The sequence below is a fragment of the Prionailurus bengalensis genome, chromosome A2 (genome assembly GCF_016509475.1).
Source record: "Prionailurus bengalensis isolate Pbe53 chromosome A2, Fcat_Pben_1.1_paternal_pri, whole genome shotgun sequence".
In the NCBI taxonomy this organism is placed as follows: domain Eukaryota; kingdom Metazoa; phylum Chordata; class Mammalia; order Carnivora; family Felidae; genus Prionailurus; species Prionailurus bengalensis.
The window spans coordinates 44,733,039-44,755,868 of record NC_057348.1 but is presented as its reverse complement, the minus strand read 5'-3'; the positions used below and the strand labels follow the sequence as shown (position 1 = coordinate 44,755,868).

General features: G+C 36.9%; 1 protein-coding gene across 2 annotated transcripts in view; it reads right to left on the bottom strand.

The window, feature by feature from the left end:
* Nucleotides 1–22,830, bottom strand: part of CNTN4 (contactin 4) — a 900,795-nt gene that overhangs the window by 297,460 nt on the left and 580,505 nt on the right. For both annotated transcript variants that reach the window (XM_043587960.1, XM_043587961.1), the window contains exons 4-5: nucleotides 8,553–8,679; nucleotides 317–492 (exon numbers count right to left, since the gene is read on the bottom strand). In XM_043587960.1, the coding sequence (XP_043443895.1) occupies nucleotides 317–492; nucleotides 8,553–8,679 (303 nt within the window). The remainder of the gene's footprint in view (nucleotides 1–316; nucleotides 493–8,552; nucleotides 8,680–22,830) is intronic.

The window sequence follows — 22,830 nt, the reverse complement described above, 5'->3', positions numbered from 1 at the left end:
TGTATCTATGTGTGCTATTTTGTTGTGTATGTAAATTTATACGTATATAAATTTGTGTGTGTGTGAATTTATATATGTACAGAGAACCCTCTAACAAACTGTCATATAATCAGTCTTAATCCTTATAAAAGCAGAATACATCTTTCCACTTAGATTTACAATTTATCCTATAAACAAGGTATTTCCCAAATATGAATAAAAGGTAAAGATCATACAACAAATTAAAATCTATTTGGTTTTTAAAAGAAACTGTTTTAAAGGCTTAATGGTATAAAAATTCAGAGTAACATTTGCACACAATGTAATTGCTACTTACAAGCAAACTGAAGCTTTGCTTCTCTGCTAACAATTGTTCCAAATGAGTTTGTTGCTATGCACTGGTACGTTCCAGCATCTTGGGTTTTATTGGGGTTATTGATCAACAAGCTGCCTTCAACAACACTGTAGCGGAAATCCACACCAATGTCAACGTCTGTTCCATTTAATTTCCACCTATAGCATAAAAATGCCAGTAGATAAAGCCTTGTAATATTAATCAATATTTCTGAATCATTTAAAACATATACAAACTATATAAATAGCATGAAATACCATCTGTGACTTTTTTTAACCATGGTAGAAAAAAAAAAAGTTAGAAATGCTCTACCCAGCAATGGTGACAACTTAAGTGCTATGGAAAGAGCATGCCTTTTATAGTAAGCAATGATATTAAAATTTTAACACTTGCTTTTGTGGCTACTTGATTCTACACACACTTTATTTTAAAATCCCCATAGCATCTTGTATAACTTTCTTCAAATAGGGCTCCTCGGAAAAAGTCCTTTTTTCTAGTTTGTAGTTATTCTTTAAATGGGTCTCTACAGATGACAGAATATACCACTTACAGGTAGATTGCTGAGTATTTGATGAAATTGCTGCAGAGATGCTTTGATTTGGTCCTTAATATGACTGAAATGGCTGACTGCAAAGCAGAGGAACTCTTATTGATCTAGAGCTGTCTTAGGGGCCAAACTAGTCTTGATCATGGATCACTTTGAAGATCTTCTTAGTCAATGGCACTCAAATATCAATCAACCATCCCAGTAAACTGCAGATCAGGTCATTAGGTAACAGAGGCAAAGAGAGCTGTGTTGTTCTTCTGTTTATTTACTTCAATCATCTATTGTATCTGATGATATTGTTTGGCCCTATAAATAAATTTTCCTGGGACGTGCACATTTAAACAGCCAAGCTTTACTAACAAGATCTACTTCCTTTCCTCCTTCTTCTTTTTTTTTTTTTTTTTTTTCCACAGCCAGTAACATTCCAAAGAGAGCTTATTTTAACCAAATTGCCTTCCTTTGAATACTTTGGAACTTTTGAGCTAATACAATTCACTGACTATGTATCTTATTTTTCTTTTCCCCCTCCCTCTCAAATTCTACAAAAATACCAGGTAATGAAAATATGCCATGGTTGAAGCTTCTAAAATATCAAGAGTCCCACAGAAGCATTCCCATGGGGAGAACAAAAAATAAGAAAACACTGCAGCACAAAGGAAATTGATAAAAAACCATAACAAGATTAAAGAATGAGAGACTTTCATTTTTATTTCCTTCAATCAGTAAAAAACAAACAAAAAGTCATTTAAAATGTGTATGTATACCTACATACTCACTGTGTATCTTCTCACAATATTCTGGAGTACTATGGCTGGTGTGTACAATGAATGTAAAAGGATTTATATGAAACCATACAATCCAGTTTGTTTCATGATTTTGGATATTTGGTGTCAAAAAAAGCAGAAGTTTAAAGATGATCCTTTTCTCTGTGTCAAGAGCTCTTTCACACTTCAAGGTCAATTCTATTTTGTTCTATTTTTATTTTTTTTAAGTTCACTTATTTATTTTGGAGGGAGGGAGAGAGAGAGAGAGAGAAAGAGAGAGCAGGAGGGGCAAAAAGGGAGAGAGAGAGTCCTAAGCAGGCTCCACACTGTTAGCATAGGGCCCGCGATGTGGGGCTCCAACCCATGAACCCTGAGATCAAGGGTAAGCAAGAATAAGATGCTTAACTGACTGAGCCACCCAGATACCCCAGGGTCAATTTTAAATCACCTTTTCCATTGAAATCTTTTTCAATATTAGTCAAAATTAATTAAAGTTTTCCACAGTCTCCTATAGGATTCTCTCTGCTTCATCAGTTAGGAATTTGCCTTCACCAGAGATAATTTGCCTACATCACTTTTGTATTGTTCCCTTAGCAACCTAGACCTTGACACTCTCCTTGACTAAATATTGTACTTCTTTATGATATATTTTAGCTTTGAGCATACACAATTTATGAGCATTGTAGCCCATCAGAGCATGGTGGTGTACGTTTGTTCACATCCATGTCTTTGAATTGTAAAATTTAGAAACATGAGGGGCAGGAAAGGTAGGTCAGAATCACAAAATTGGACATAGCTCTTTATGTGTTTGTTTATAAGAAGATGGGTATTAGAAAAAGACATTGTTTTTAAGCTTGACAGTAATTCTTTCTGTGTTCTGACACAGACATGAAAGTAATAAGCAATAAAAAGAGAACAGCTGCGTTATATTTTAGCAGGTCTATCTGCACATGAATCTCTAGAAATGACTGCCTGCCCTAGACAGGTTTTTTTTTTTTTTTTTTTTTTTTTGAGTCAGCTGATCACGTCTTGGCTATAACTCTCACTTCAAATGATAGTTGAGCAATTTAATATGACAAATCTAAGAACTCAAAGAGGAAATTGCAATATAATGTGAGCTGCAAGCAGAATGTGGAATTTAGAAATGGACCATGTGAGCCTTTTTAGAAAAGTGGTTGTAGGAATAATGAGAACACCTCTGTAGGTTTGTCTACACTAGTCATCTCAACCTAAATGCTCTGCAGAAAGTCCTTTAATCTACTTTATTGCCTGCTTTTACATACAAATAGCAAAGGAAAAGGGATTATTTAGAAAATAAAGTGCTTGCTGGGAAATGCAGTTGAGACTAGATTACAAAGCACTCTACCCAGTTTTATTGCAATGCAGTCAATGTTCATTCCCACTGAATGTGGATTGCTTTGAATTCCTTATCCTATTCCATACTAGAACACTCTTGAAAAATCACAGTTTATTTTCAATGTTTGAAGAATCTTTATGTACTGGTGATAAAGAAAATGCCCATATGGAGCAAAGGGAGATTTTCTCTAGGGTCAGGATAAATTAGTAAGTCACGTAAACTGATTTCTGAATCATTTCGGAACCACAACTTAACTCTCTCCAGAGTCCAGTTGTGCCCACTGACATTCTGGAAGGTACAATTTTCCCAACTTTTCTGGGAAGCTATCTATGGAATTTGTTGTAGTAAACCCCTCTTGCTTTGTTCATGGTTTCAACTTGGCATGGAAGAAGGGGCAAGACCTTTCTGACTTGGATTTTTTTGTCTACAAACTAAATCAAATACAAACCTCACAGCAAAAGTACTCCAACCAAGTACTTGAACGTCCCTTCTGTCTGGAAAGGGAAGCTGAGTGCAGTAAGTAATGTCAGAAGTCCTTAAGAAACTTTAATACAAGGAAAGTTGGCACAAGTCAAAACTTCTTAAATTTTTCTGGGTCTGGGTCAATCCTTTCAAAATCGAGGGGCAGGAAACAATGAAAAGAGAAGGCTCAGTTGAGGGAATAATACAAAGAAGAGAGGTCAGTTGTGGTGTTTGAGGAAAAACCTAATGCTGAAGATCCCCACGGAGAATTCACCTTGAATTTCTCCTATTTGTTCTTCCCCCTCAAAGTCAGCCAGAGCACTGAAAAAGTTTAGCCAGACTGATGTTTGAAAATACCGATCACTCCATTTTTTCTCTTGCTCTTTCCTTCAACAAGAGGGAGTTTTTAGCTCCCAGGTAGCAACTGGCTATTATGTTACAGAGAAACTGCCAAAGGTATAAAGGAAAGCCCAGTCCACTGCAACCAATTGCTGGTGCATTTGATTAAAAGTTTCCTTCTCTGCTTTTTCTGGCAATCTTTAAAAACATAATAGGTTTCTGTTCCACCGCTTGTTTTAAATAACAAAGCAGGCCCCTACATCTTGAAACACAATGTTACAAAAACAATGTTAATTAAAGGTCACAGTTTGGAGGAAAAACAAAGCAACAACTTGCCAAATTCTGCTGCAAAATTTGTTTTCATTTAAGGCTAACATCTAAACTTACACTTGGCTATGTACTAAAGCATGGGTCCATTTAACTCATCATTTATGTATGTAGAAACCTTTCCTTCTTGCATTTATTGTTTACTATACAACACATCTTAAAATATCTGATTAAACCCTGAATTCAACCTATTATAGGGAGAATAAGTACATATTCTGGTTTGCCCAAGGATAGTGCTGGTTTTAGACCTGCTGTCCTAGAATAATTATTAACAGTGGTGTTCACTCTCAAAATTATCCTGGTTTTGAATGATAAATTACATGTCCATTAGAGAGGTCTTCTTTTGGTTTTAATTTCAGTAACGCACTTCCTATGGCAAAATATCCACACAGCAAAATAATATTTACCCTCTAGATACAGTTAAATGTCTCCTTTTCTGTGAAACTTTCACTAAAACCTTCCACCTTCCATCCTGAAGTAGACTTTCTTCCCTCCAGGATGCCCTGGAACTTGGACATCCTTTATAGCACTGACAGCACAGTATTTGCAGCATAGCAGTCCTACTATGAGGCAGTCCTCCAAAAAGCATACTACTTGAACATGCAGTCTATTAATCTTTGAGTATCTTAAACCTAGGGTGGCATTTGGTAAATCGCCGTTGCTTAATAGAGTGGTTGAAATACCTTTCCTGGACCACATATTTTTCAGACTCCTAGTCCATACCCTAATTCAAAGGAGAGCTGCTATGGTGGACTCCTGAGTAGAAGTTCTGCAATTACTCACCAGTTAATTGCTGAACCAGTTCCATGTACCTAAAATTCATAGTCTGAAAACCACTGGGTGGTTTGATGCATGATGATATATTTGATGAATGAATGAATGGGCACACAAATTAAATTCTAAAATAATTTCCACTATGCTAATACTGCCATCCTTTACCTTGTATAAGATGTCCTTTGCCCTGTGCCACTTTGCAAGCTCAGCATCACAGTTCAAATCCCACTTCTCTGGTCCTTAATGACTCTAATCTCTTCCTGTCCTAACTATGTTATATATTACTTTTGTTTTTACACACTATTATATTTTGGTTATTAAAGTTATTGTCCTTAAACGTGAATAGAGGCAAAATCCTATTTATAAGATATATAGAGTTACTGTTTCTATATGGCCCGGCAAACACTTATTCACCAACATTTACTTTTTTTTTTTTTTTATATTTCCGTGTATTTCATTCTTTCTCTTTGAAGTCTCAGACTCCTACCTGCTTCTGCTTCAGAATGACATACATACCACATTTTGCCTGTCTGGAATTTCATATGTGTGTGGATTCCTCATACACATGTGACTATATTTGATTATCTTATGTTAATCTGCCTCGTGTAAATTTAAGTTTTAGTGCAGCTAGAAGAACCTTGGACAGAAGAAAATTTCATCTGCCCCAATTATAAAACACCATGAGGCAATAAAGATCTGTGTGTAAGAAAAGTAGTATTATTACTTTTAAAGTCTCCTGTTTCCATTTAGATTCTAGTCATTCCCCTCTGAATGGTTAATTATAACTTCTAATTTTGGCTTTCTCATTCCCTTGATTTTCTTTATGATTTTATTAAGTATGTTGGTATCCTTAAACAAGTGCTCTAGCTGACCTGCTTTTGAACTTTATGAATATGGAATTATACTCTATTCTTCTGTGACTTGCTTTGTTTGTTCAAAATTACATTCCTGTGATCCATCACTCTGCAGCCATAATTTATCATTTTCACTACTGCTTGGGGATACCTTGTATGAACATACTAGGTTTAATCTATCTGTATGATGTTGAATTTAATCTTCTAAATTTCTGTTAATCTGGTAGACTTGGAAGAGTGTGTCATTTTAGTTTTAATTTGTCTATTTCTGCTCACTAATGGCACAGATAATCTTTCTACATATTTAATGGATATTTGATATTCCTTTTCTTAGAAGTACATAATCAAGTCTTTTGGTAATGTTTCTACTAGGCTACTTGGTTTTTTAAATTTTTAAATTTTTTTTTTTAACTTTTTGAGTTGTGTGGATTTAAAATATATTTTTGGATATTACTTCTTTGCCAATGACATGTATTAAAAATATCTTCTCCCAGTTGGAAGCTTGAAATTTTACTCATCTCAGTATTTCTGTTGAACAGAAGTTCTTAATGTTAATGAGGTTAAATATTTTCTTTTAAGATTTGTGCTTTTCCTGTCATATTTGAGAAATACTTCCTTGCCTCCAAAGTCACAGATATGAATGCCTATCTTCTTTTAAAAGTCCATGTCCCATGCAGGTCTTCATTTACCTGAAATTTGTGTATGCAGTTAGGTTGGGGTCAAATTTTATTTTTTTTTAGCCATGTAGATACATCCATTGTGCAGTTTATCTTTTTAAAACTTATTTCTATTGTTGCTATGGATTTTAATTTTTCTTTTTTTAACTCCACAAGACAGTGCTTTTTAAAATTATTTTTTATTGTTTAGTGTAACTGCAATTGATTTGATGTAGAAAGACGAATCTTCACCACTTTCTTTACCTATCTTTAGTTCTTGTATCTCTGGTACTCTGGTATCATTTTCATTTTGCTTTAATTCTATCTTAGAATTTTCTTTAGCGAGTGTATCTGCTGGAGTCAAACTTTAGTTTCTGAATGACTGAACACATATTTGCTTTGTTGTCTTTTTAAGAAAGTATTTCTGCTACACAGAAATTTGACAGTTAATTTCTTTCAGCATATTGTCTTCCATCTTGGTTTTTTGTTGCTATTGAGAAGTCTGGTCTGCCATCTACTTGAAGGTTATCTATATTATCAACTTAACTATTTTATGATCATCTTTGATTTGGGTGTTTGGCTGTTTCACTATAATAATTCTAGATGAGGCGTTGTTTTCATTTGAACTCCTTGAAATTCATTTGTCTTCCTAAATCTATAGCTTGGGATATTTTTTTAAGATTTTATTTTTAAGTAATCTCCACACCCAACATGGGGCTAGAACTCACAACCCCAACATCAACAGTCACATGCTCCACCGACTGAGCCAGCCAGGCTCACTCCAAGTCCTGAAAGCTTGGAATTTTTAATTAACTTTGGAAAATTCTTAACCTTCTCTTAAAATATTGCTTCTGCCTCATTCTCCCTTGCTTTTCTTTATGGAACTGTGATTAAACTATGTAAATATTTCCCATTAATCCCTTTTGCTCTTTCACTTACACTTTCTCTCCCCCACCTCCCTCGTTTCTTCTCTCTCTCTCTCTCTCTCTCTCTGCCTCTCTCCCTTTGCATCTTTTTACTCCTTTCTGCTGCCTTTGGATGATTTCTTCAGATAGATCATGCAATTTACTAATTCTCCTTTCAGCTGTGTCTCATCTTCTATTAAAACCACTTAGCAGGGGCGCCTGGGTGACTAAGTCAGTTAAGCATCAGACTTCAGCTCAGGTCATGATCTCACACTCATGAGTTCGAGCCCCACACCGGGCTCTGCACTGACAGCTCAGAGCCTGGAGTCTGCTTCAGATTCTGTGTCTTCCTCTCTCTGCCCCTCCCCAACTTGTTCGCTCACTCTCTCTCTCTCAAAATAAATAAACAAAATAAAAAAATTTAAAAACAACAATAACAACAACAACAACAACAACAACAACAACAGGACACTTAGCATCAGGGTTGCCTGAGTGGTTTAGTTGGTTAGGCCAACCCTTGATTTCAGCTCAGGTCATGATCTCACTTTTCCTGGATTTGAGCCCTTTGTGGAGCCTTCCTGGAATTCTGTCTCCCTCTTTCTCTGTTCCTATCCTGCTCTCCTGTTCGGTCTCTCTCTCTCCCTCTCAAAATAAATAACTAAACCTTTAAAGGTCACTTAGCACCAAAATTTGAAATAAGCAGTTACTTTTGCTTTACAGTTCTTTGGGGAGGCAAGCTTATTTCAGTATATAGCCTTTGGGTTCCAGGCCTATTCTGGGAGGTTTTCTCATGTTCCACTCTCCTCTCAGTCAACTCTAGGCTTTGTCTTGTGATCCCCTGTGAAACTGCAAAATCCAAAGCTCCAGTTCACATAATTCATCAAGGTGAAAACTGCTTGTGGGGGTCAGTTTTCTTCTCTGGGTTCCAAACCTACTTATTTCTTTACTTCTGAGTATTTCTTACTTTCTTACCAGTTTGTTGAGACATGTTTAAAAAAAAATATGTTAAGGAATATTTAGGCTTTTAGTGAGGGGGTCAAATAGGATATTCAGTTCCTTGTATAGCCAGAAACAGAAGTTGGGCACTCAACTTTTCAAGAACACAATCAACTCTTTAGTATGTCAGGACAGCCTATGATGCTTGTCTAAAAGATCTTTATGTAATTAGAAGTACGGGTCAATTTTAATAATAGAAACGGTATGCATGGAAACATAAGATTTAAAACAACAAACCTGATATGTGGCTTTGGATTCCCTTTAACTTCACAATTGAGCTTCACCTTTTTCTCCTCAGAATTCAAAGGGAACATTACGTGACTTGGTTCCTGTATAAAAACAGGGCCGTGCAGTGTGTAGTCATCTGAAATGAGAGGAGAAAATGTCCAAAAATGAAAAGAACATCTTCCAAAGAGAAACAATAACAGGAACCAAGTACAAAATGAAAACAAGAAAGATAAAATAACAAAAAATAGTAATACACAACTGATTTACTTTCAGCCTTTAGATGAAGTTTCCCATTGCAGACTAATCCTTCGCGGAATATTGTGAAGCAGAGACACAGACTCTATTTCATTCTGATAACTTATTTTTACTAACAACTTCCAGAAAACTGCATGGCATTTCCTTTCCTCTCCTCTTAGTTACCGTTCCTTCTGTCTTTTGCTCACCCTTTTACTTTGTTCACATTTTGTTCCTAATATATCTCTTTTGTGCCTCTGTCATCCGGTCTAATGTCACAAAGTTAAAATTTCTCTGCTCTTTAATGGATAATAGAATTGGAAGTAAGCAATGATGATTTCATAAATACCTTAATAATGAGACACAGCTCTGTACTGCTAATATACATATAAAATTTTCTTAAGTTGTCTACGCAGGTAAAGAACAATGTAGAGTCACAACTCACTAATTTTCTGTGGTAAATGACCAGTTTGTTTGTTTGTTTGTTTTTTCCAACCTACAATGGACTCATACATGGGGATATCTGTGTAAGTATCATACATCTAGAACCATACGTGACTCAGCACACAAATTCAGTAACATCCAAATTAGTCTATTATTATTATTATTATTATTATTATTATTAGTTCAGTGATGTACAATGATGTAGGAATTTTTCTAAATGCATTCTCTCAATAACAGTAACTAGATATATGAAACTTACTTTATCACAAAACAGTAGTAAAGTTCATGCTGGTAATCCACAAACCATACTTTAAGTAGCAGTATGTAGATTACATATGTTTCTAGAGTACACATATAATAAATGTTAGTCAAAATGCATCTCCCCACGTATACCCATGAAAGTGATTTTCATTCTTCAAAATCTAGTTCAAGTTTGTTTGTTTGCTTTTTTATTGTTAACCTACAAAGCTTTTCTAGACCCTTATCTTCTTCCTTTAACCACATGATTCTTCAGTTATATTTCCCTGTGGAAGCTTATCTTTTTCTTTCAAGTGTATTTGTAGCTTTCTTTTTCCTGCTTCGAACTGTAAGCTCCTTGAGAGTGTAACCATATCTTACACATTTTTGTATGCTCTGATGTAGCAGATATAGCAGTTTGTACATAGATCATCAATAAGGACTTGTTCTATTTAAGTGTCATTTTCTTTTCACTTTTTAATCTATTCAATCAGCTGACTTAGGCACTGCCTGATGAGTTTCCAGATAGAAGGGCCAGTGGCTATGAGGTAAAGTAAAACTGAATATCACCCTGTAGCTTAGAATCCACTCCCCACTAAGGTGTGATTATTTTTAACAGTGTGAATTGCAACTGCTATCCTAGAAAAACTTTAGAAGCAGCCTTTGTTGATGGGTGGTAAGATGCCACTAAATTCATGTAGGTGAATCAGGACTGAGGAAAAAGAATAAAGCTGATCTGGGAATCTTGGTGAAGGACAGGAAGTAAGGTAATTTTTTGTATGGCTTACAACCCAAACTTAAAAGAATCCATATGTTGAGGGTGGGACAGAAGAAAATTTAAGGAGACAAGATGACAAAACAGAATTCTATTTTACTATAGAGGAGTGGGGACAGCCAAGCAGGATATGAATTCAGAAAAACCATGAGCTAAGATTCAATGCCTTGGGTCACCTACTAAATCCATGACTTATCTCTCCATCACCTAGTCTTTCTAGCCCTCAATTTTCTCATCTCTAAAATAATAGGACTGGACTAGGTTAGTGCTTCTACACTTAAGAATGGGAAATAATCCCTGAATATTGTCCCATATCTTACATGCACAGACATCCACCATCCTCTCTCCTTACTCCATGTATAAAATCTCATGTTAATGAGACTTACACAAAGAAAACAGGATCTGCCAAAGAACTCAAAAGCACAGAATGAAAGTACACAAAGAGACTTTTTTTTTTTTAACACTTGTGGTTTGAAGCCAGAAACTTCAAACTGCAGATATTTACATTTCAGATTTTCCACAATTACATAGATAGTTTCAAAACAAATTTAAACACTGGTCAAGGATTAGTTCAATTCAGATACAAAAAATTATGTGAATTTTTGGCATGTCTATTTAAGTAACAAAGGTTACTCATCAAGATCGCTAACATAGCAGCATGCTTGGTGGATTTTTCTCTAAGAGAGAAATATTTCTATTGTTGTCCCAGTTCCAAAATTATGTGTGTGTTTGTGTGTGTGTGTGTATGTGTGTGTATATATATATATTATCAATCATCTCAATTCATTGGTGTTCCCTGATTTGAATTTCATACAGAAATACACAGTCTATTATTAGTAATTCTAAATAAGAATGAAACATAATAATGATTATCCAGGATGCAGCTGAGAGGCTGTGGATTAACATCTGTACTATTTCTCAATGTATCCATGCCATATTTAAATAACAAAAATGATATTTTTTCTGTGTATTTTGTAACAAGAATTGATAATAATGATGCTTTTGCATTCGCTATAAATAACACACTACATCCAAAGTTTTTATTTTCTCTTGGTTAACCAAGCTTGCTGCCTGTAAATCAACATTAGCATTTTAGTTCTCATCTAAGAAAATCCATAGCTTTTCAAGCATGAGCTACATGGTTTCAAAAAGATGGAGGGAGAGATTTTAGAAAGTTGAGCAATGCAGATGTGGAAGACATATCCTAACTACAAAACATTTAGCCTAGAGTTACCAACATTTTTTGACAAAAAAAGAGTTAAAGGGTTGTTTTATTTCTCTCAAACCTCAAGGTACCTGGGTGAAACAGAGTCCTCAGAATGACATTCTTAGATGAAACATGGATGGAGACATCAGTAAGTGTGTTCTTTTTGTAGTAGTGACAAAGTGACTTTCAAGTGTCTTAAAGGTTTGAAGGTACATACGAAGCACTCTGCATCTGCCATTTGTAAAACCTATAAGGTAAAGTTTCCCCTTTCCTTTGTCATATTAAGTTTTTCTATGCAATTGGAGGGGGAGCCATGATTTTCAGCATAAAGGAACATCTCAGAAAATGACAAGAGGGCAAGGTTTTAATAAGCCAAGATGTCTCCAAGTTAGACCAAGGACCACCTGCATTTTAATTGTGTATGTGCAAGTATAGAGCAAGTACAGAGCTTGTGTTTTTAGACTCAAGTCCAAAATGACTTCATCAGAAAAATCCAGGGTCCATGAATTTGCATTTAACCTAGTTCAATCTGGGTGATTCTTCTGAACACTAGAAATTCAAAACTAACATAGATTCTTTTGTTCCTAGCTCTCCATTTCCTAAGAGCAGAAATCAGCCAACACTGGCTTTAGACACACTCCTAAACATTCTCTGTCTGGCAAAGTCAAACCAACACATCTTTGCTTGTAGCATATAGAGAAGGACTTTTAGCACATGTTTGGACTAGCAGCTAAGAGGCACGAAGACAGGAACAGAAACCGATAAAACTGACCCACACAAGGAAATGGGTGGATTTGTCAAAGTATGGGACTCAAGTTGAAACTAAACTGAAACTTCCTTAGAAACACCCATATAGTTGAATGCCAACAGCTAATTATGAGAACACTTCCAACGGTTCTATGTGACAAAGAAGAGGGACTGATGTGACAAGGAAAAGGTATGCTCAGGTGACCTAATAATCCACTGTCCTATGGTGATAACTTATCCTTACTTGATACACATTATATTCCTGCTGTAACTACTACCCTTTGTATAAACATTCTTATAAAAGAAATTCTTATAAAAGAAATGAATCTCATCTTATTTATGTGACAGGATGTTCAGATTGATGTTTTCACTTGTGGATTCCCCAAAGGGTGGAAACTCACCCTAGTGACTCACCCAGCTTGAAGAAGTTAGGGGAATGGACTCACATTATTATCAGGAATCTCTAAGAGGAGCAGTAGGCAATTACTTTTCTTGAAATTCTTGAAAACCATGGTGAAGAGAAAGAGAGGGAAGCCAGGTTGCCAACAGCCCAGACACAGTCTTTCAGATTTCAGATCACTGATCTCAGGGCCAGCCTAGGGGATTTAGTGAAGATGCCAACACTGGTACATCATGATTTTCTGGTTCTCCCCCCTTTGGAGACTATCTGCCAACTGGTCAATTGGATACTTCCACAACACTACTTACATTCCCGTAAGTTTAACACAGAAATTCTCATGCACCAATATCTGAGTAAACCGTATATTTGCAAAGAGAACAGAGAAGACCTAAGCTAAGGAAAACCCCCTTTCATGTTTCAACAAAGAGTGGGAAACCTATAGGTTTTCAGAAAGAGTACAACTTTCGTGACCAGAAATGTATTTAAGTTAAAGGTCAGGCTACCCTTAACTCTTCTGTCCCTTTGTTCATCAAATACTGAAAGTTATTAGAAAACACTGTTCTCAATAAGTGAGTCTCAAACTCCTTTCCTCATTTATTCTTTTCTTTTTAAAATCTATTTTTTAGGGGGAGACAAAATCAATGTTTGTCAGCCAATTTCTTCTCGCTGCCTCCTGTAAGTGTTCCAGAAACAAAATGCAGTGTCAGGGCGATTCTTAAAATGTTTGGAGTATTGAAAGAGATGCATAGAATATCACAGAACTTTAAAGAGATTATTTAATCCTGAATGTATTTTCCCAGGTCACAGGCTAAAAAAGGTACTATATCTGTAACAGAAACAAAAATGATTTTTACTAAAAAAATAAAATAATCCTCTAAGAAATACAATAATAAAACACATTTCCACAGTGAGGTACTGCTCATTTTATCTGCAGCATTGAAACATCAACGATCTTACTTTTTTTTTTCTTTTTAATTTTTTTATTAATTTGGCCCATTTTGACATGTCCCCAAACTTCTCTCCCAGGCAAGCAAGCAGAATGTTTCTCAGGCTATCAGAAGCCAAACTTGGAAAAGAAATTGGAATGGATGGAGGTGGCCTAGGTTTTCTGAGACTGAGAAGAGGAAAATAAGACTGAATCTCAAGTGATGGTGCCTTGCTTCAGTCAAATGCCTTGCTTCAGGAAGCAAGGCAGAGGCCCAGGGTTCAAGTATAGTGGAGCAAGTGTAGAGCAAAATCCCCATTCCATGTGAAAGGTCAGCAGCAAAAGATAACATGCATAAAGGAGCAAGCCAGTGGGTAGGTACAGATTGGAAGAATCCACTAATGCTAACTGTAGATCTTTTTAAAATAGGGCATCTGTAAACCAGCCTAAACGGTAGCCAATATAGATAGGAAAGGCATTAAAGGGCTGAGCCATATCAGACAGCAGGTGTGATCTTCAGATAAATATTTCATAGAAGGCAAGTTTGCAAAAAAAAAAAAAAATCAAACTACGCGTAAATTTATTCCTCAAAGTATGTTCTAGAAACCTCCTGCATCAATATCACCTTACCCGGTGGTGTTCATGAAAGGCAGATTTTTGAGCCCCTGCCAAACTTACTGGATTTTTATTATCAGAGCCCAGTACTGCTGTTCATTATTGTGCACTCTACGGTTTGAAAACTAGTACTGTACATTATAAATTGAGCACAGATGACTTTCAGCCCTAAACCAATTAAGGATACCAATGAAGAAAAACAACCCTGCAGAGTTTTGTTCTGTGTGCTAGATCACTCTGTAGTTTCCATGTGGGATGGGGTAAAAGGCCACATTTCTCCAGCAAAGCCCTTAGGTCAATGCACTTCTCTTGTGCTGGAAATATTTTTCAAGTCTTGCAAACTCTGACTCAACTCTGCTGGGAAAGGACAAAAATGCAATACTATGATTTCATCGTAGAAAACTAAAAATACCAGATTCAATTCTACTTGTAATTGCCCTGGAGTTTCCAGGTGTTGCACCTGGGGGTTGTTTAGGCCCTTAATCTTAATGGCAGATATGAAGTTCTGCCATAACAGTCAAGAATCTCAGACTATGATAGAGGGTCAATCTTCCCAGGACATCAAAAGAGGCTTTTGATTAAACACCTGGTCTTGGGTACAAACACTTAAATGGCAATAATCTCAATTTGAGAAGTAAACTCTAGGATACCTAGTAGGGAACATAAGGGTTTGAGTAAAAGCTCAGGACATGAGCCCGTGGCTTTAGATGGGAGTTACATCTGGGTCACATCTGGAGGATAGATAGTTTATTACATTATACATGCACAGAAGCATCCTGATGCAAACCAAAGTGGCCGTGCCATGCTGTACCTTTTACACTGCATCCTGTAGAGCCCTTGACCAATCAAGAGCATAAATGCTCTCTATGTGGGCAATCAGTGGGAACATGTTGCCTTACTGGATTACAGACCAAAGCCACCTCACCAAGGACAAAGAAGAGGTACTTCTTCTGCTATGCTGGTTTGATGGGTGTGTTCCCAGAGTCATGCTCATATTTCACTCTCTCCCTCTCACCACTTGCATCAATGGGGAGACACATTATTCATTTTGCCACTAGAATGGTCCAGGAAGAGCACACACAGGGTCCAATGTATCCTGCTAGCTGGGAGCCTTCTCCTCTAACCTTTCTAATGATTGTGGAAATTCATTTTGGCCAAGAAACTGTAAGGTCAGCAACATCTCTGTGGATTGAAATTACTCACAAAATGTATGGGGAATAACCTAAGGAAAATCAGAAACAAATGAAATACTCTGATTTTCTTGAATGTGAGAATTCCTTTAAAATGAATTACTGATTGTAGAAATGATGACTGGACAGCTGTCAAACTATCATTACAAATACAATTTAGCGTGGTTAGTCTTTATAACATAAATAGCAAGGGATGTTCAAAGGCCGCACACAAGTGCCTATGTGTGAAACTATCCAACACACAGTATTTTTATTGAATAAGTACTCCACTTGGTTCCATTTGCTTGCTCAGTTGAATAGAACAGAGGCAAAACAAATACAAGAGGAGACAGCCATGCCTGCTTAAAGGATAAGATGCTTCTTTCATCTGTCCTTTCTTCCACCTTCCTTCTTTTAACCTCCTCACATGAGCATTTTAAACAGGAAGGAACAGAGAAGTCTGCTGACAGCTGGTACATGTTTGAAGGCAGAAAGTGAAAGAAAATCCAAACTAGAAGTGAACTCTTCTCCTACTCTTTCTTTGTTTCCTGCTTAACAGAATAGTGCTGCTGCCATTATACATTGTGTCACACATAATGAGGACCTAATTGTATGTAACGCCAGCTCTTAGAAATGGTGGTGATCTGGGGAAGTGTTAGGAGATAAAAGTGGTCTCTTTTGGGAGAAAAATTCTGCATTGCTTAAGGAAGCATTTGTAGGAGTGGCAAAGATCAACAAGGGGAAAAGGGTCAGCACAACCTACTCCAACCTACTCCTGACCCTGACCCCAAATCCTGATGCATTTCAGAAACAATGGATTCATTACTCCTTTACATATAAGTAAATGGGTGACTGTGACAACAAGTTCCAGTTATGAAAATAAAGATAAATTTTCAACAAATCCAAATATTCTGTAACTAATTTGGGGGCAAAAACTGAACTTAAGGGATATGAGATGATAGCCTTAGTGTGAATATCTCTACAGAATTATAAGTTTGTTTGATTATGGAGTGCTGACCCAGACTCAGCTGGGGATGAGTCATTATTTACTAATGATAGCAAATAAGAATATATAAAAACATATGTATGTAACAGATTGGTTTTGGCTAAAGAAGTTGGAATAAGATATCCGTAACACTAATTCACTAAATGCTATTTCCCTCTTAACATAAGTATACAGTAGATATCTATGGTTTTTGCTTACTCAGAATTCATCACTTCTCTTCAAGGTAAGGGCATTCCACTTTTTCTTTGGTGACCCAAGTGCCCTAGTAGCCTAAGTGGTTTGGGTAGACTAAAATCTTGTATCCAAGTTAGGAGCAGGAGGTAACTCAAGCCTGGACAATTAATATTCCATTTTCTTAGAAAACTGATTCCCAAGCATATGATGCAAGTTTGGATAATAAGATTCTATTTCAAGCCTTTTCATAAAACTACTAGGGGGGAAAAAGTTTTTTAGAGTCTGGGATTGCTTGGAGGGAGAAAGCCTAGAGTTTTCAAAGGCTTCCACATGGAGAATTTAAAAAAAAAAAAGAGAGAGAGAATGAACTAACGCACTAGAAGGAAGCTAATAAGAAACCAAAGAATGGAGGCTGAGTTTTGATGACATCACTTGAGCTTTGGAACCAGTTCTGTTCCAAGCAAGCTTTATCCCTAAGATTCCCAGATATGTGAGCCAGTTATTGCTTTTATTTAATCAAATTTGAGTTGGCTTTTAACAGCTGAAGCTAAGTGACTCTTAATCGAAACTATATTCGTAGAAAGTACACATCATTTAATCCGTGGGTTAATTAATGTCCTTTGCTCTTCCTTTTCTTCTTTCAATTTCCTTTCAGCCACTCTCCAAATGTATGTGTGTGTAAATGCACACGAATAGGCCCTCAGCAATATGGCAGGCAAAGATCTTCCCTTTGGAGCTACTGTTCATGTTCATGCTTCTATCTCAACCTGGTCGCTCCTGTGATCAAATGCTCCCTAAAAGTCTGCTCCTTTGACCTGTGTCACTTTGATTACTTATGACAAGCCCCATAAGACATGTCTTTCCCATGCCCTTCCCCATCACAGGACACTATTACCTGTTGGGAAAAAAAAATATATATATATAGCAATATATTAATCTATTCCCCAGATGTGTAGCTTCTAGCTGAAATTCATATACTTTAATGGTGGCCTTTTAAAGAGATAATTAACCTAAAACAGTGTTAATGTTTATAATGTGCTTTTATGTGTTCTTCATGTGCAAAAAGGCTCTCTTAGGGAGCCAGTTAAAATTAATGCAGAGCTTACATGTGCCTTCCCCCCCAAATTCTGATTAGATAGACCTGGAGGTAGGGCACAGACATTTGAATTATGCATCTCAGCTTACTTAGATGCAGGTGATCCACAATCATGAGCCACCATTTAAGAAAGAAAAATTAAGAGAATGGCAGCAGCCACAGTAGGATGTTTCAAGCATCCGGTGGCTACTAGAACTTTTAACCAAGGAAACAGAGTATTTGTTTGGCTCTTAAATCAAATGCTGGAAATGCCTGTCTTTTCTGGCTTGGGTGAGCAGAGTGTTTCCCATTATGTCTGTCCATGGGGATAAATTCTTCTTTGCAATAGAAGGTGTAAATGATTGTAACAAACCTGCTCTGGCTCCTGATGTTTTGCTTATTATGTTTTAAGAAAATCCAGATTTGTCCAAGCTTCTCTGTGACTGGGAGAAACAATTAACTCTTTCCCTGGTTATGTCGCTAAGCCTCCCAGAACCAAAGTATCTTCATTCTCAACAAAACAAAAGTATGACCAAGGTTGGCTCTTCTACACTCAGTTGTAATTTTGCATTTTCTTGGAAACCATCTGTTTTAAGGCCTTCTGGGTAACTTGCTGGTTTTATTATCTCCACAATGACACCCTAGGTTCCCCACTTCCTTCCCTGATATTGAGTTGCCTGAACACGTAACACCTGCAGGTGGTACTTTCATGTTACATGCACTGTGGCTCCTCAAGTAATATTCATGATTCTTTGCACCTGTCTCTTTAGCAGCTGAAATACCCCATGTCTGTCTTTCCTTAAATGTTTCAGGTTTTCAATTCAACACAGAGTAAATGCGTCAATATATATATATATACTAGGAAGCGTGAAAGGGAGTAATCTGGGAACTGTTCAAGCAAAACTCTGACAACATATTTCTAACAGGAAAGATCCACTAAATTTGAATTTAGTATGCTACTCTTTCTGGTGTGTAAGTACTTAGTTATTTTGCATATAGTTGCTTAGGATACAAGGTTGTCATGATGTCCCTGAGGAAGCTGGGGAGGAGGCAAAATTGAGTTGCAGTTCATGGCAGGCATTGGGTTCCAGTGTATGAGTCTCTTTGGTGGGGCACTGTCATTTTGATTGAAATGAAAACCCAAACCAGACTGTGTCCTATGTCATTGTCTGACTAAATCCAGTAGTCCTGCTAGAGATGGGAAAACAAGCATTATCACTCAACTTAGGCAGAGATGTCCTCAGCTTTGGAAAAAAGATGCTTAGGAGACTACAAATTAACTTCTACTTTCTCTTCCTCTAAAGATAAACCCCTCCCCCCTCCCCGGCCCCATGTCTGCTATACAGAGACATGTAGAATAATGGCAATAATAACTACTATTATTGGGCATAATGAGGCCAGGCTGCATGTAAAGTAAAAACACTTGCCAGGCCCTGTCTCACCCCACCAACAACCCTACTGACTGATGCTATATTCCTCCTCACTTGATGATGGAAGAAGAGCAGATTAGAGACAATTCACTTATAATAGGCTGCAAGTCAGGCATTTGAACATGGTGTATTATAAGAGAAGAGCTAAATGCTCAGGGGCACCATGACACCATGATATACACTTGCAATTACTCTCTATCCATCACCACCAACAAGTAACAAATGAGATTCTGATATGTTGAATAAGAACAGTATCATCAAATGTAACTTGAGATTTTTAGGCCACCCCATTTTTGACATGAGGAACCAAAGTTTTTTAGGGATTAAATGGCTTATGAAAAGTCACACGGATACTCAATGATGGGGCTCTAACAAGAATCCTGATTTTCAGATTTAATTGAATGTTCTTCATAGTACCATCAGTTTCCTCTAGTTTGTTTTTTGGATAACAGTAGAAATGGTCCACTTGCACCTAGAAATATACTGGAGGAGAATAATGGAGTCATCTCTTAGGAAGGGAGGAAGTCTATTTTGTCAATATTTATGTCTTCAAACTTTGGTTCAGGAGGAAATAAGTGAAAGTTTATTTCCTTTCAATAGAGAGCAGAAGGGATAAATGTATTCATTATATGCTGCACTTGTTACTAATTTTTTCAAATTACAAAGTTGTTCTTTTTTAGAATTACCAGCATATTGATGTACATAAAGGATATTTTGTCCTAAAGTAATCCTCTATAGAAAACTGTATAAAAGGGGGATTCATAACCTTTCAAAATGACAAGCATAAAATTTGCATCTAATTATTGGGCATTCTGCCTTTTCTATGTCATTCTGTCATAAGGTAAAATGGCATGCACACTGATTTGGGCAAACACAAAGCAAAAACTCTGTGAAGGGATAAATGGCAGCAGAAAATGCCATTGACTTGAATTCACAGGTTTATCAAAAGAGGAGGAAAAACGTTTTCTTGGCTTTCCTAAGACAAGGTAAAAAGCATGGCCATTAAGTTGTTGGGCCCTTTGAATAAGTCATCCACCTGTCCTCCTCATTTCACTAGCAAATGAAACTCAAATCCTTTCCCACAAACCTCCAGAGAAGAATTGGATAACCATAAGTATCTACCTTTATAATAAAAATACCTGTTTGCCGGAGCAAAACATCACCTAAGCAGAAGGTAACTGACAGGCGATATTGGGTTAATATTTGTCATTCATTCAACAAGCATTTACTGAGTTCCTACTATGTGCTAGATCACATTGAACACATTGAGTATAGATAGAAAAGTAAATAAACACAACATCCTAAGACAGATCACATTTTAGGTTGGGGGAGGCAGACTCTAAGGAATTTATACAGTGTTCTGAAGAGTGACTAATGCTGTGAAGTAAAAAGAAAAGGCATAGGGAGTCCAGGGAGGATACTGCAATTTTAAGTAGAGTTGCCAGTGATGTCTTCATGAGAAGACGGTACTTTATCCAAGACTTGAAAGAGAGGGAACACATCATGAACATATCTGGGAGGTAAACAAACACTGCAACCAAAGGCAACAATGACTGCAAAAGCCCTCCAGTAATGGGAAAATGCTTAGTTTACTGGAAACAAATACTTTTATGCTTTACCTCTTCCTCTTCCTTTCTCCCCACCTTCTCTCTCTCCCTCTCTTCCTCTCTTCCATTCTCTCTTTCTCTCTTTCTTGCGCGCGCACACACACGCACACGGCAACCAGTGTGCCTGGAGCCTGCTGAGCAGGGGAACATTCAGAAAAGCTAAGTAGGACTGGTAGTGGCTATACCACTTATTAGTGCTTATGAGCACTGCTATATTCACGGTAGAGTTCGTCCACCCACATTTGTATAAGCAGAAACAGGTATTATTGCTGTATCATTATTTTATAGACAAAGTGAGGCAGAAAAAAATCCACTTGAGGGGGCCTGGGATGCCCTGGCATTGCTATGATGTTTTTCCCTTTTTCTCTTTCAAACGATGCAAATAGAATTAGGAAACTGTAATTCTTGATGAATTTTCTTGTAGAACTTCTTTCTGTAGAATATGCCAGATCCATAAGTTGTTTGTAGTGCAGGAATTAAAAGGATGGACTCTTGGCAATAGTGCCTAGGTTCATATCTCTACCTCTAGGTGAGCCTGAACAAACTGCTTAGATTTTGTGCCCCAGCTTGCTTGGATTTTGTGCCCCAGCTTTGTGAAATGAAGCTTAGAACAGCACCTATCTTATAGGGTTATATGTGAGTGTTAAACATCTTAACTTTTTTAAAGTAAATTCTATTCCCCAATGTGGAGTTTGAACTCATGACTCTGAGATCAAGAGTTGCATGCTTTATCGACAAAGCCACACAATGCCCCAAATGTCTTAATATTTTTAAGCGTATTTATTGATATTGAGAGAGAGAGAGAGAGAGAGAGAGAGAGAGAGAGAGAGAAATGTCACACACATGAGCAGGGGAGGGGTAGAGAGAGAGGGAGAGAGAGAATCTCAAGTAGAATCCATGCTGACAGCATGGAGCCCAATGTGGGGCTCAATGTCATGAACCATATGATCATGACCTGAGCCAAAACCAAGAGTCAGACGTGTAACCAAACGAGCCACCCAGGTGCTCCACATCTTAATATTTTTAAACTGCCAAGAACAGTGCCTGGTATCACAAAAGATCTATAAATTCCCTCTTTAAAGTCTCTGATTTGTGGAGTGGTGGTATTGGGGGATAAGGAAGAGAATAATCCCTTGTTACTCTTTAATGTTTCTCTAGTAGGTAGGAAGACATAGCTGTCTTTCAGTGGCCCAGGTGTGATAAATTTTTTCTGAATGTAAATCACCAAAGACACAAAATTTTTGCCTCAAGGAAAGTAATACAAGGGGACTTTGCATCATTCTCCCGTTACCCCCATCTTCCATAATTAGTAGCCTGGTTGTGTGCATAAGGCACGAATATTAAATTGCACACAGCCTATCATCAATCTTCCTCCAGGTCTCTGAATGAGTAATGCCAAGATTCAGGCTCAGAATACTTGTCTAAATGAAAGAAGTAACCTTGAGACAGGAATGGAAAGAATGTAGGTAATGTCTGCATTTAAAACGGAATAAAGGGAAGAGAAATCCCTTTGATTGGTTTCTGTTTTTTGATGTCAGGACATTTCTATCTCCCTGACATCAAAAAACAACAACAACAACAACAACAACAACAACAACAACAAAAACAAAACAGCAGTGAGAAATCAGAACAAAAACAGGAGAAATCTCTATTTTGGCAGGCAATAAAACATCCTCTCCAACGAAACGGCCTTCCCTTCTGTTCCCAAAACATTTTGTACACTATACTTACTTACCCCGACTATGGTAATACTTTATATACTTGTCTATAGCTTGTAAGCTCTTTGAAGATAAGAACCTGAGTCAATGTCGTCTTGTTTCTCAATTTTTATCATTCTTTCTGCCACGCTGTCAACGTCTGATCTATCCTTAATGAATACGTTAATGAATGAAGGAAACAACTTGCCAACAAGTATAACTTGGTATGTAGCAAACACAAGACAGAAAATTAAATATCCTAATTGCTTGTCAACTACTATTTGTAAGAGAATTTGGTGCTTCTGCAAGATCTTTTGAGAGAACTAGCTGGGGTTTAGGCCATCAAGAAAATCAATTTTTGAGTTTTTTATGAAAATTAACATTTCATTCTATTTACTATTTCACAATGGAGTCTTGCCTTTATGAAGTGTGTTTTTAATGTTAGGTCACTCTGTAGAATAATTCTTTCTCTTTCATTCATTTATTTATTCATATAAAAAATGTTTTCTGAGCATTTCCTCAGTTCCACATGCCTCAGATACAAT